The 11,696-nt window shown below is 65.1% G+C and overlaps 1 protein-coding gene across 1 annotated transcript; it reads right to left on the reverse strand.

The window, feature by feature from the left end:
• Positions 1–95: 95 nt before the first annotated feature.
• SURF4 (surfeit 4) lies at positions 96–11,611 on the reverse strand. Its single transcript, XM_054727007.1, has 6 exons — positions 11,352–11,611; positions 4,897–5,083; positions 4,469–4,545; positions 3,838–3,881; positions 3,236–3,422; positions 96–2,236 (listed from the first exon to the last, which is right to left on the reverse strand). Exons 1-6 carry the CDS (start codon positions 11,397–11,399, stop codon positions 1,970–1,972), a joined length of 810 nt encoding a protein of 269 aa, XP_054582982.1. The 5' UTR covers positions 11,400–11,611; the 3' UTR covers positions 96–1,969.
• Between the last annotated feature and the right edge of the window lie 85 nt (positions 11,612–11,696).

An 11,696-nucleotide genomic window follows, 5' to 3' on the forward strand; every position in this document is an offset into this window, starting at 1 on the left:
GTCGCGTGGACACGGCTGAGTGAGTGGGCCTCATGTGGCAGCTGGGAGCCTGGCTCGGCCCACCCCCCTGGACGGCACCCGAGGGTCACACTGCGTACAACAAATGCCATTGTTTATTTCCATGTTTCCAAAATCAAAACGTTTTCCAACACAACTAAGATATAAAATACAGCATAAAATGAGTTCGATACCATTTCCCACATAAAGCAAAAAATTGTCAAATTGTTTTGCCAAAACCAATTGGTAGATTATTTTCCGCTCCTCCTACCGGGGCCCAGGCGCTGGCCAGCTCTGGGCGGGGAGGGGGGCGGGAGTGGCCGCCGCATCACAGCGACCTGGGCGGTCGACACAGGTCTCAGCAGAGTCAGGGAGGAGCCCTACGAGATGCGGCTTGGCTGAGGTGCCACTCCGGGGCTGTCACTCAAGGGGTGGGGGCTGCCAGGATGTGTTAAGGGGGGAGGGGGTGTGGACCAAGAGACCACGCGGCCCAGGTTGAGTCAGAGTGTGTAGTGAGCGTCCGAGTGACCAGGAACAGACGTGCCCTCCGGCCGGCTTTGTCTGCCACCAGGACGAGCCTCTGTGTGGCTGGGGCCCGGGTGGCGGTGAAATGGTCGCCATCATTCCCCTTGGTCAGGGGTCCAGGCTAGAGAGCCAGATGCGGTGCTAAGAGCCCTGAGGGGCAAAAGGCAGCCCCCTCCCCGCAAAGCCTCGGGCACAGAGGCCCCCTCACCTGGCTCTGGTCTGGAAGGTGACCTGGGCCGGCCCTCAGGCCCCACACCTCGCTGAAGACCAGCGAGCTAAGCCCCAAGGCCAGGCTCTCGGTGGGCCTGGCCACGTCGGTCTGTCCCCCAAGGATCTGGGGGGAGGACAGCGGGAGGCACAGATGTGTCCCAACTCCCCCGGCGCTGTCACTGGATGGGGCCTGGCGGAGGACAGCAGGAAGCGCTCACCCCCCAAGAAGAGAAACACAGTGTAAGGCAACGTTAGAAAACTTTAAATACAGGAGTCAGATCGATCGGTAAGGCATCACAAATCAGTAAGAAGTAATTGGGGCCGTGTGCAGCATAGCAAACAGACGTCTGAGCAAGCAGCAGCCTCGGGAGCCGGAGCCGGAGCCGGAGCCGGAGCCGCGGCCGCCCCCGGGATCATCCCTCAGCCAGGGAGACCAGGCAGCCTCCAGGGCGCGCCCAGGCCGCGAGGCTGCGGAAGGCTGATTGTGAGGTAACTGGTCTGCGAGCTGGCGTGGCTGCTCCTCCCGGCAGGCCACGGGAGCGGCGGGCCAACCTGCGGACGTGTGGGTGGGCGCGTGCGGGTGGGCGCGAGGGTCCCTGGGCTCTGGGCGGCGTTCCGCAGGGCTTCTAACATCCACCCCACCCGGGCCACGGAAGCTCCGGGAGGTGACCCATATGAGCTGCACCATTGGGCCGGCGTCCTGATTGATTAAGCAAGGACGTTTCCGTGAACAGGGCCCCCTAATACTGCCTCGCGCTGTGGGGTGGCTCCTCTAAGTACTTCCCTGTCCTCACAGTGTGACACTGCGAGGCAGCGAGCGGCCAGTGGCTGATGTGCTGGGCCACCCAAAATCATTTAGTTTCAGCTAAAAACGTAAACTTTAAAAAAAAATAAGAGGGAGACTGCTTTGAATGATACACAGATGTATCTGCTCAGGGTACAGCTTGAAGGCCCCACCACCCACAGGAACAAACCCAGGACAGAGGCCGCACCCCACCCGGCTGCTCCCGCCGCGCGGCCCAGGCCTGGCTGTGGGGAGGGAGGAGCTGGTGGCCGCTGGCCGGCCGGGCGGCAGGTGGCGGGCAGAGCACTCAGCCATCGCTCCCAGGGCTGCAGAGTTCTCACATCTGTGCGTCACCCGGGCAGCGGGGGGAGAGGACGTGAATGCCGGCCGTTTGTCGATCGACCCCGAACCAGTCCTCGCCGGCCACGGGCCTAGCCAGGCAGGGAAGGTCTGTTACCACTCTTTCTTCTTCTCGTCCATGGAGACGCCCCCGGGGCCCAGAGCCACCACCAGCAGCAAGCCTCCGATCACCGACATGGTCTGGAAGAAGTCGTACTTGAGGAAGTCGTGCATGGGCTTGTAGACGGGGATGGTCCAGAAGGCGTTGAAATACACGTTGATGGCGAACAGCCAGACGACCAGAGTCAAGGCGGCCAGCTTGGTCTTAAAGCCAATGGCCACCAGAATCATCAGCGCTGTGCCCACGATGTTCTGGAGGATCTGCGGAGGGGAGAGCGAGACTCAAATGTGAGGAAGAAGGGGCGGCCAGGTGCCGGGGCGAAGGGACTGGGGCGTGTGGAGGCCGCTCATGGCCAGGGCTGAAACGGTGGGGTGGTGACAGGTGGGGCTGTGACGGTGGGGTGAGTGACAGGTGGGGCTGTGATGGTGGGATAGTGACAAGTGGGGCTGAGATGGTGGGGTGAGTGACAGGTGGGGCTGAGACGGTGGGATGGTGACAGGTGGGGCTGAGACGGTGGGATGGTGACAGGTGGGGCTGAGATGGTGGGGTGAGTGACAGGTGGGGCTGCGACGGTGGGATGGTGACAGGTGGGGCTGTGACAGAGTGAGTGACAGGTGGGGCTGAGATGGTGGGATGGTGACAGGTGGGGCTGTGACGGGGTGAGTGACAGGTGGGGCTGAGATGGTGGGGTGAGTGACAGGTGGGGCTGAGACGGTGGGATGGTGACAGGTGGGGCTGTGACGGGGTGAGTGACAGGTGGGGCTGAGATGGTGGGGTGAGTGACAGGTGGGGCTGAGATGGTGGGGTGAGAACGGGGCTGGGGCAGATGGAGCAGCGCTCAGCGCAGGCCGAGGTCTCCCAAGCCGCTCAAGTGGGAGCCTGGGGCTTCCACACCGGGATGGCCGGGCGTTCCTGGGCACCTCGCCAGGCAGGGCGCACGCTCGGTTACAAAGACCTGCTCTGTCAACTCCCGGGGGACAAGACAGAACCTTCTTCAGCTCTGCACGCCCCACGCCCGGCACACGAAGGCCATGAGGTAAAGGGGAGGGGGGAGAGGAAACAGCGAGCCTGTGAGGCCGGCACCAGGCCCTCCAGCCAGGCCCACGGTGCTGGACCTCACTTGGGGGGCAGGCTCTGGGCACACAAGAACCTGACAGCTCGTTCTTCAATAGGATCCAAAGCCTCGCCTTCGGGCCCTGGGCTCTGCTCCGTCCACACCAGGGCAGGGGCGGGGCGGGGGCGGGGCGAGCAGGACTCACGGAGAAGAAGCTGGCGTCGAAGTGGAGGAGGGTCATGAACATCAGCACCAGCAGGACGCGGCCTCCCAGCTGCATGTACTGCTTGGGGGAGCTCTCGCGCATGGTGGGGACGCCCGCGAACATGCTCTTCCCTTCCGAGCGGGACTCCGCCAGGAGCAGCAGCAAGCCGCCTCCCAGGGCCAGGTTCCTGAGGGAGAGGCGCCACGCGGGGCTCAGGCCAGCCCGAGGGCCGCCAGACCAGCCGGGAGACTCGGCCCTGCCCCCTCTCCGCAGACCAGGCGGGACGAGGCCTGAAGACGCACACGTGTCTGTGCGCTAGACAGCAGCCGGCGCCTGAGCACGCCTGGAACCTGCACTGCTGAGCAGCTGGCTCTGTGAGCAGCGGTTCCACTGGGCCCCCCTCTCCCCCGTGAAATCCGGGTCAGGAGAGGCAACTTGGTGCTCACGTGTCCTGAGGCCCTGGGTGGGGTGAAGGCTCTGCCAACATCCACCACAGTCTAAGAAGCACAGTCTGGACCCCAAGAAGCTGACGCAATGGACAGTTACAGCACCGAGGTGAGGGGGGAGGAAGGAGGGTGACCCCTCCAACCAGACGCACGTACCTCATCAAAAACTTCAAGTCCCATAAAATGCTGTAGGCGATCGTCTGCGGGGACAGAGGGCAGAGAAGAGGTGAGTGTCAGCGTTTTCACGCACCTGCTTTTCCACCGCAGGGAGAGCATCAGGCAGGTTTTTAAATCTGAGGTCACCAAACCGCTGCACGACTCCCAGGACAGCTCCGAGGGCAAGCTCGGCTCAGTGCCCCAGGCTGCTGGGGGCCCGGCCTGTTTCACCAGAGCTGCGCCCCTGGTGTGCCCCGGAGGACAGGGCGGACCCAGAGAACAGGTGTGTGAAAGCCTGCACCCGAGTAGCCGGGCAGTCTTCTTTACGAAGGAAAGGACAAGCATGGGGCCCGGCGGCGGCGCGCCTGGCAGCTTCCGCCCTTGTCAGAGCAAACCCAGGAACGGGGCCAAGTGGGCACCCAGAGCCCGGCCCCACTCGGCACAGCCGCCAGCCGAGGGCCTCCCGCTCCTCCTGCGTCCGCCTCGAGGGAAACAGAGCCCCTTCTCGGAAGGGAGTTCCAGGGAGACTCCTCGAAAGGCCTTTCCAGAGGCTCTGCTCCAACCACAGCAAGAAAGGCAAGGCGCCCCCCCCGCCCCCCCATTCATGTCCCTCCCACCCCCCGCCGTTTACCTGCAGCGCTATGATTCCGAAGAGCCCAAAGCAGGCGTACTGCACGAAGTTCCTACTCAACACCAGGATGCAGCCAGCTGGAAGGAGAAGGCGAGGGTCAGGGGCTCCGAGTGAGGGGACCCCGCCACAGTGGCCGGCTGCCTCACTGGCCTCAGGTGCAGCCGCAGCCCAACTACCCGCCACAGGCAAAATCAAGGTGTGGGAGGGGGAAGGGCAGGCAACCCCCCCCACCCCCCGCGGTCAGCTGCCTGCGTGTCCAGGGCCGCGGCTGCCACCAGAAGCCAGGCCTGTGGCCGACGTGAGCTGCGCTAGGCCTCGTCTCTCCCTTCTCCTCCCCGCCCCAGCCCGCCCGCATCTGCTCTGGGAACGCCGACACAGGGCCGCCCCTTCCTTCAGCAAGCCCCCCGTCCCCGGGCGGGGCCACTCACTGAGCTGCCCGAGCAGGTTGAGGAGCACGAAGGAGGAGGCCACCAGGTAGCCGCAGCCCCAGGTGCTGTCGATGTAGTCCCGCTGCTCGCCCCACTGGAACCACATGCGCACGCCGTCCTCCAGGAAGGTGCTGATCAGGCAGAGGCGCGCCACGTGCGGGAGGTACTGCTTCGTGACCCGGAGGAACTGCGGGCCACAGACATCGCGGTGAGGGTCTGCGGCAGAGCCCGCGGCCCCAGCCAGGCGCTTCTTGGCGCCACGCGTGGGACTCGGCACCTGCTCCCAGCAGGCGTGTGGGTGCGCGAGAACCCGCACGAGTTCCCGGCAGCCTAGACCCCGTCAGGTGACAGTGACACTCTTCCAGGACCTGTCATCTCAGCAGACACGTGCATGGCAACGACGGCTATCCCACAAGAACGGCCCCGAGACACGGCCGCTGATCTCAGGCAAGGGCATCAGCAAGTTAGGGCCCCAGGACGGCGCCCACTCCACCCAGCCTGCTGGTCAGGGCTGCGCCCTGGGCCTCCCAGACAGAAGCGAGCTGAGCGTGCTCTTGAGACGAGAGTCCGCTTAGGTGCCAGCCAGGGTCCGGGCGGGAGGGCCTCGTGGTGCGCCAGCCGTAAGCTCACGGACTCACACCCGCCCGGCCTCTCCGCAGCAGTGGAGGGAAGGCCAGGCTCTGGCCCGCGATGTGCAGTTAGGACCACAGTGCCCCTCCCAGCCCTGACCCTCCCAGGACTCAAGGTCGGGCCTGGGCAGGTGTGTGCGCACAGTTGTGAAGAAACCTGAGCCTGCAGGTAACTAGGCCAAAGCAAATTAAAAACACGCTAACAAATGGGATGGACAGCTGTTCCAACCGCAATGAGACTCAATTGTGTAAAACCACTGGCCAATGTCAAAGAGAGAGACACATTTGTAACTTCCCCCTGCTCCATGCTAGCCATGCCATTTACTTATTAAAATTTGTTTAAAATATATATGTATATATATATTGATTTCAGAGAGGAAGGGAGAGGGAGAGATGGAACATCAATGATGAAACAGAACCATTGATCGGCTGCCTCCTGCACGCCCCCTGCTGGGGATCGAGCCCGCCAACAGCAGGCATGTGCCCTCGACCAGGATGGAACCGGGGACCCTTTAGTCCACAGGCCGACGCTCTATCCACAGCCACGCCGGCTAGGGCGCCATGCCATTGATAATGGCTGACATGCCATTTATGACAGCTGACCGGGAGACCAGCACACGTGGCAACCGAGGTACAACCGTCACCAGGTGTTCCCGTGCACTTTCTTGCCGACCGCGCGAGGCTGAGATAGAAGGGGCAGAAGTGCCAGGGCACCGATAACACAGCAGGAACCGGGGAAAGATCGGGGCCCACCCACAGGAGTGATGTGTCAGCAAGCCAGAGTCTAAAGGGCACCATGAGCCCGGCCCCTCACGGGTCAGTCAGATTAAGCCACAGCCCCTGAGGGCTCATTAACGCTGTTGTGGGAATTAATGAAGGTGTCCACGTGAGCACTTCTTCATTTTCGGCATTCTGGAAAGTTGCTTAATAGCGCTAGGAAGTGCTCAAGCTGTCCATCGCAGTTAACGGCCTCTGGAGGTTCAGTCTGGTTCATCAGCTTCGGCTGCTGAGCACAGAGAAGCCTGCTGGGGGGGGGGGGGGGGCAGGGGGTGCCGGGAGGGGGCCAGCGATCACAAGGCAGGTGTCCCTTCTCTTCCCACCTGCTGAGCTCGAGCCCCAAGCGGTCAATTCCACACGTTTGCTCAGCCTTTCACCCACCGAGGTGGTGGCAGAGGTCACAGGATGGACAGACAGCCTACAGGCATGGGACATCCTCCTGGCTCCACTACCACCAGCTGGTGCACTGTGACCAGGACAAACCGAGTTACCTGGGGGGGGGGGGGGGGGGGGGGTCTGTGTCACCGTCTAAAGGGAGGGCAGCTGGAGTGAAGGTTGCTAAGGTTCGCTCCGACGTGAATGAGCAGGAGAGAGCTTGTCCAAGAAGAGGGCCAAGTGCTCCTCGCAGAGAACACACACAGGGTGGAGGTACACTTGGTGTAAACACACACACCGCATCAGACCAGGGGGCTCGGGGCCCGCTGACGCCATACGCCCCCCCATTTCCGCCTCCTGGCCCACACACTTTTGAAATGCCCAGCAACGGGGCCGCCACCCCGCCCTGAGGAGACAGACCTCCCGGGCTCGGGTGGGAAGCCCTGACAACAGCACGGCCTCACCTGGATGCGAAGCCGGGGAGCCCGGCGGCGAGGCGGGGCTGGCTCAGGGACTAGAGCCTGGTGGGACCCCCAGGCTGGGAAGTGACCCCAAAAGGCAGCACAGGGACCAACATGGGCAGTGCCTCCCAACTGGGCTGTGGTCTGAGCCCGTCACACTGGCGGGCACGGCAGCCCGAGGCGGCGGAGGCAGTTCAGAGTCTCCGTGGGGAGTCTGCACTCCTAAATTGAGTGTCTGGGTCCAGAGGATTACAGAGCAGAGAGCCTTCCTCCAGACAGGTAATCACGCCTCCCGCCGCGCAGACGTGGGGTTCAGACGGCCGTCTGCTCACGCTGGGAAAGCGCACCCCCAGCTATTCGCCCCTGGGCCAGGCTGCCACCTGGCTACCCAAGGCAAGCTGCCGGGGAAGGCGACCTCCCTGCCTTCCGGGCCCGGCCAACCCCGAGCCCCTTACACCGGCCGCCCTTGGTGACGCCTGCTCGGACACGAAGGAAGACCCGCTTCCTAACGGAGACCAGACCCATTCTGATCCTATCTCCTGCATGTGTTTGGTCAGCAGGGTTCAGACTTGGCCGAGCCCACACCATGCCGGGCCGGAGAGTGTCCCCGGGAGAGCAGAGCAGAGCGTGCACAGGCATCGGGCAGCACCGAGGCCGAGCTGCCACCTGCCCGTGCTCCGTCCGCCGCTGTCGGGCCTGAGGGCAGGGGCTGCTCTCGGAAGGCGTCAGGACGCTGCTGGAGGCAGACAGCGGGGAGAGCCTGCGGGGGGCGGGGGGCAGCCAGCTACAGGGTCTCAGACTCACAACCGCCCGTTTTACCAGCTCTCACCTACACACCCTGAAACGAGCCAGCGGCGGAGACTTTCCTCGGCTGAGCCAGGCAGGTGCGGGAGTTCAGTGACCCACACGTGCCTGCCCACCGTGACCCCAAACTCCCAGCCAGCCTAGTCCCCCCGAGTGCTGCCCGTGGCTTCCTGCTACACCTGGAGGGACAGGAAGCTGTCACTGGCCCTAAGCTGCAGATGGGCTGGCTTTCTACTCAACATCCAGGTGTGACCAAGAGCCTGCCTGACCTGGGGAGCAGCCAGTCTCCCCATGTCCCCACCCACGCTCCCTAAGAGGCTCGGTGGCTCCCTTAGTCTCCGAAGACAGGCGAGCAGGGCACCTCCCCCCACTCCTGGTGGCCCAGGGCACGAAGCCCGGGCAGGAGGAAAATGCTCAGAACCCACACCCATGGCACCCCGAGCGGTTAATCCAGAGCCTGACACCGGCTGTGCCCGGATCAGGGTCCTGTAAGGCCACGCTCGCTACCCAGTGCCTGACCAGAGGCCCAGGGCTCCTGGGTGACAGCTCCCAGAACGGGCTCTCGGGCGGAGGACAGGTAGGAATGCCAGGCCCGCTGGAGAATAAGGCTGCGGGGATGAGCCAGCAGGCAGAGCTCCGAGCGCTGCCACTCCTTTCACGGGTCCGGGCGCTCGCGTGGCGTTCTGCACTGGCCGCGAGGCCCGGGGCGCAGGACGGAATCTGGAGTGCTGAGCTCACGAGGCTCCCGGTGCCCAGCCCCAGCCGCAGAGCTCACTCAGCACTTCCCCGGCCTGGCCCCTGCGAGCAGGACACTGTCCCTGCTGCCCAGGGCAGGGAGCCCGATGCCAGGGGACAGCTCGGGAGGAGCCTGCCAGCGGAAACTACCCAGACGGCGTGCCGTGCTCGCCTCTGCAGACCCGCAGGGAAGGTCACCGCGCTGCTGAGCTGCAAGGAGCCCAGACCTGGGAGCAAGACACGGACTCAACCTTCAGACTCAACCTCCAGCCACCGTGTGCCACACAAGCACAGCGACCTCCGTCTCCACGCGGAAGATGGAGACGCCACGGCCAACCTCACACGGCCCGGAGGTGACACGGCGACGTGCACGGAGGACCTGGCCCCACGCTGGTGCAGTTAAAGGGTTGGTATTGCCAGGGGCACACGGGCCTTTTGGGGTCCCACTCTCAGCAGCCCCGGCCTCCGGTCACATGCTGTCACTGCGTGTTGGCGCTGTTTTCTGAGGACAAGGTGGAAGGAAGCAGGGGTGTCGCACTGTCTGGTCGGTGGCTTCATTGTCTCCCTGTTCCCTGCAGGATCGATCGCTTTCACTGCCAAGCCTGGATGCCGCCCTTATTGGCAGCGTTGCTTTACTACGCGGGCAAATGTTAAACCCCAGCTTGGCCAGATCTGTGCATCGGAAGCCGCGACTTTGCTCTGCACCCTGCTCTCCGCCCACGTCCGCTGCGCCCCGCCTGCCTGTGGCAGGAGGCTCCTGACTTTGGTTCTGAAGAGCACGGGCCCTCTGCCCTCCTGCGTGGAGGGCGGAGGCAGCGGCCGGCGACACCCCTGCCATGGCCACTGCGGCCCAGCGGCCCAGCCCTGGTAAACGGACAGCAGGGACAGGGCCCTGGCCCGCCGGGTTTAGGCAGCGGGCCTCTTCCCTGCGCTGTGCCAGGAGGGACGGGGCCTGGAAGCAGCTGTATGTGGCAACAGCCGCGAGGTCGCAGGCCTCGCCTTCCTTCCCACAGGAACTCGCAGGCCGACCTGACCTGACCTGACCCGGGCCCCTCCGGGCCCTTCCTGGGTCCCAGATCCCGCTTCGTTAGAAACAAACAGGATGCAGGGAAGGAGGTGGTGGAGGAGAGCTCACCGATGGGGACTGGCAGCGGCGCGCCCGAGACATTTTATCTAGATCTGGTTGTGAAATTCACTTGCAAAACCAGGGTTTTCCGGCTGAAGAGCCAGTGTTGTGCGCTCCGTCCCCGCGGCTGGTAAAACGGGTCACTCAAGTGATGTCAGTGAAAACGGACAAAAAGGCCTCCGCGGTCCCCGCAGCTCTCGCTCGCCAGCACCGTTTGCGAGGGGCCCCGTTTTTAAGACGTGTCTGTGCCCACAAACCACCACCTTAGGAAAAACTACTTCTCCAGGTTGAGACTCCACCCCCCAAATTGGTTTTAAATGACTGGGTCACAGGAAAATGTGCGACCCCAATTAGGAGGCCACAGTGGAGAGATTACCACCCCTGGGGGACACGGAAACCCGGTCACTGATCCCAAAACACTGGCTTGCTTTGTTTTGTTTTGAAATCACACGCTCGAGCCTCCGGGACCCCAGGACCCCCGGGACCCCCAGCACGATGGTTCGATGCACCCCAGGCAGGTGCAGCCTTAGCCTCACCACTCTGAACCCCGCAAGGCCAGCACACACGGCAAGTGAGCCGGGGCAAGGCCGGCAGCGGGGCCGCCCGATCTGCCAATCGCCCGGTAACGGGCACTTTATGAGCCGCGGGCCCCCGGCGCCCGATCCCCTCCCGCCTTCTGCCAAGCAAATCGACCAAGTGGGGGGCGCTGTCCTCTCCCCGCCGGCACCCCAGTCTGTGGTCCAGTCGGGTGTCCTCGGCCCGAGCCAGGCTTCCCGGTGCTCAGGGGCCACCTGTGCCCTCCCGGGAGGAAGCGGCCAGGAAGGGCGCCCGCCCCTCCTCCCAGGTGCGCAGATAGCCGCTCCTTCCATTCGGCCCCGGGGCAGAGTCCAGGGGGGGAACGCGGGGTCAAAGGGACCCCACGGAGGCCACGCGTCTGGGAAAGAGAAAGGGAAAGGGCTGTGCGTTCTGGAGGTGGGGTGCATACCAGGGCGCCCCCTTTCCTCCGGGAGGACCCCCGGCCTCCAGTCTGACCAACCCCTGTCCAAGATCCCAGCTCCCAGCCGCCTCCTGAGCGCGCCCCGAGGAAGGAAAAGCGTGCGGGAGCCCCCCCAGCAGCGGGGTCGGAGGCCGCTCCCCAGGCCCCCAGCACTCGGGCCGCCTTCTCGGGGGGCGGGGAGGCAGCCGCTCACACCCCTCTCCTTCCAGGAAGGCCCGGGCCGGCTGGGGGGACGGGTCGCCCGAGCTGGGGGCCGAAGCGGGGCCCGAGCACACACCCGGCCGTGGGGAGGCGGCGGCGAGGGGCAGGCTGGGCCGGAGGCCGGGGTGGGGGTCCCGGGCCGGGCCGGGCAACGCGCCAGGGAGGGAGGCCGCGGTTGGGGGAGGGGGCGCGACCCCGGCGGTGGGGTCGGGAGGGCTGCGGGCGCGGCCCGGGCCTCGGGGCGGCCCCGCGGGGCTCGGGGTCCGGGCGGAGGCTGGGGGGCGGCGGGGCCCGGGAGAGGGCCCGCGGGAGGGGGCCGGCAGGGGAGGCCGCCGGGCCGCAGGCCGCACCTGGTCGGCGAAGTCCTCGGCCGTGCCCATCAGGTCGTTCTGGCCCATGGCGGCGGCGGGAGGCTCGGCTCACTCGCTCGCTCGCTCGCTCGCTCGGCGTTCGGCCCGTCGGCGCCCGCGCCCGTTGCGGCCTCCACAGGAAGTGCCCGGCGGCCGGCCTCGCTGCTCGTCGGCGGCTCCAGCGGCTGCCACGTAGGCCAAGCCTTAAAGGGGCCGCGCCGCGGGGCCCGCCCCGGCCGCGCCTTAAAGGGGCCTCGGCGCACGGCCCTCAGTCGCACCGCCCGGCGCGCTCGAGGCTCCACCCACCGCGCTCTTAGGCCCCGCCCCCGCAGCGTCAGGCCACGC

The sequence above is a fragment of the Eptesicus fuscus genome, chromosome 15 (genome assembly GCF_027574615.1).
Source record: "Eptesicus fuscus isolate TK198812 chromosome 15, DD_ASM_mEF_20220401, whole genome shotgun sequence".
Classification (NCBI taxonomy): domain Eukaryota; kingdom Metazoa; phylum Chordata; class Mammalia; order Chiroptera; family Vespertilionidae; genus Eptesicus; species Eptesicus fuscus.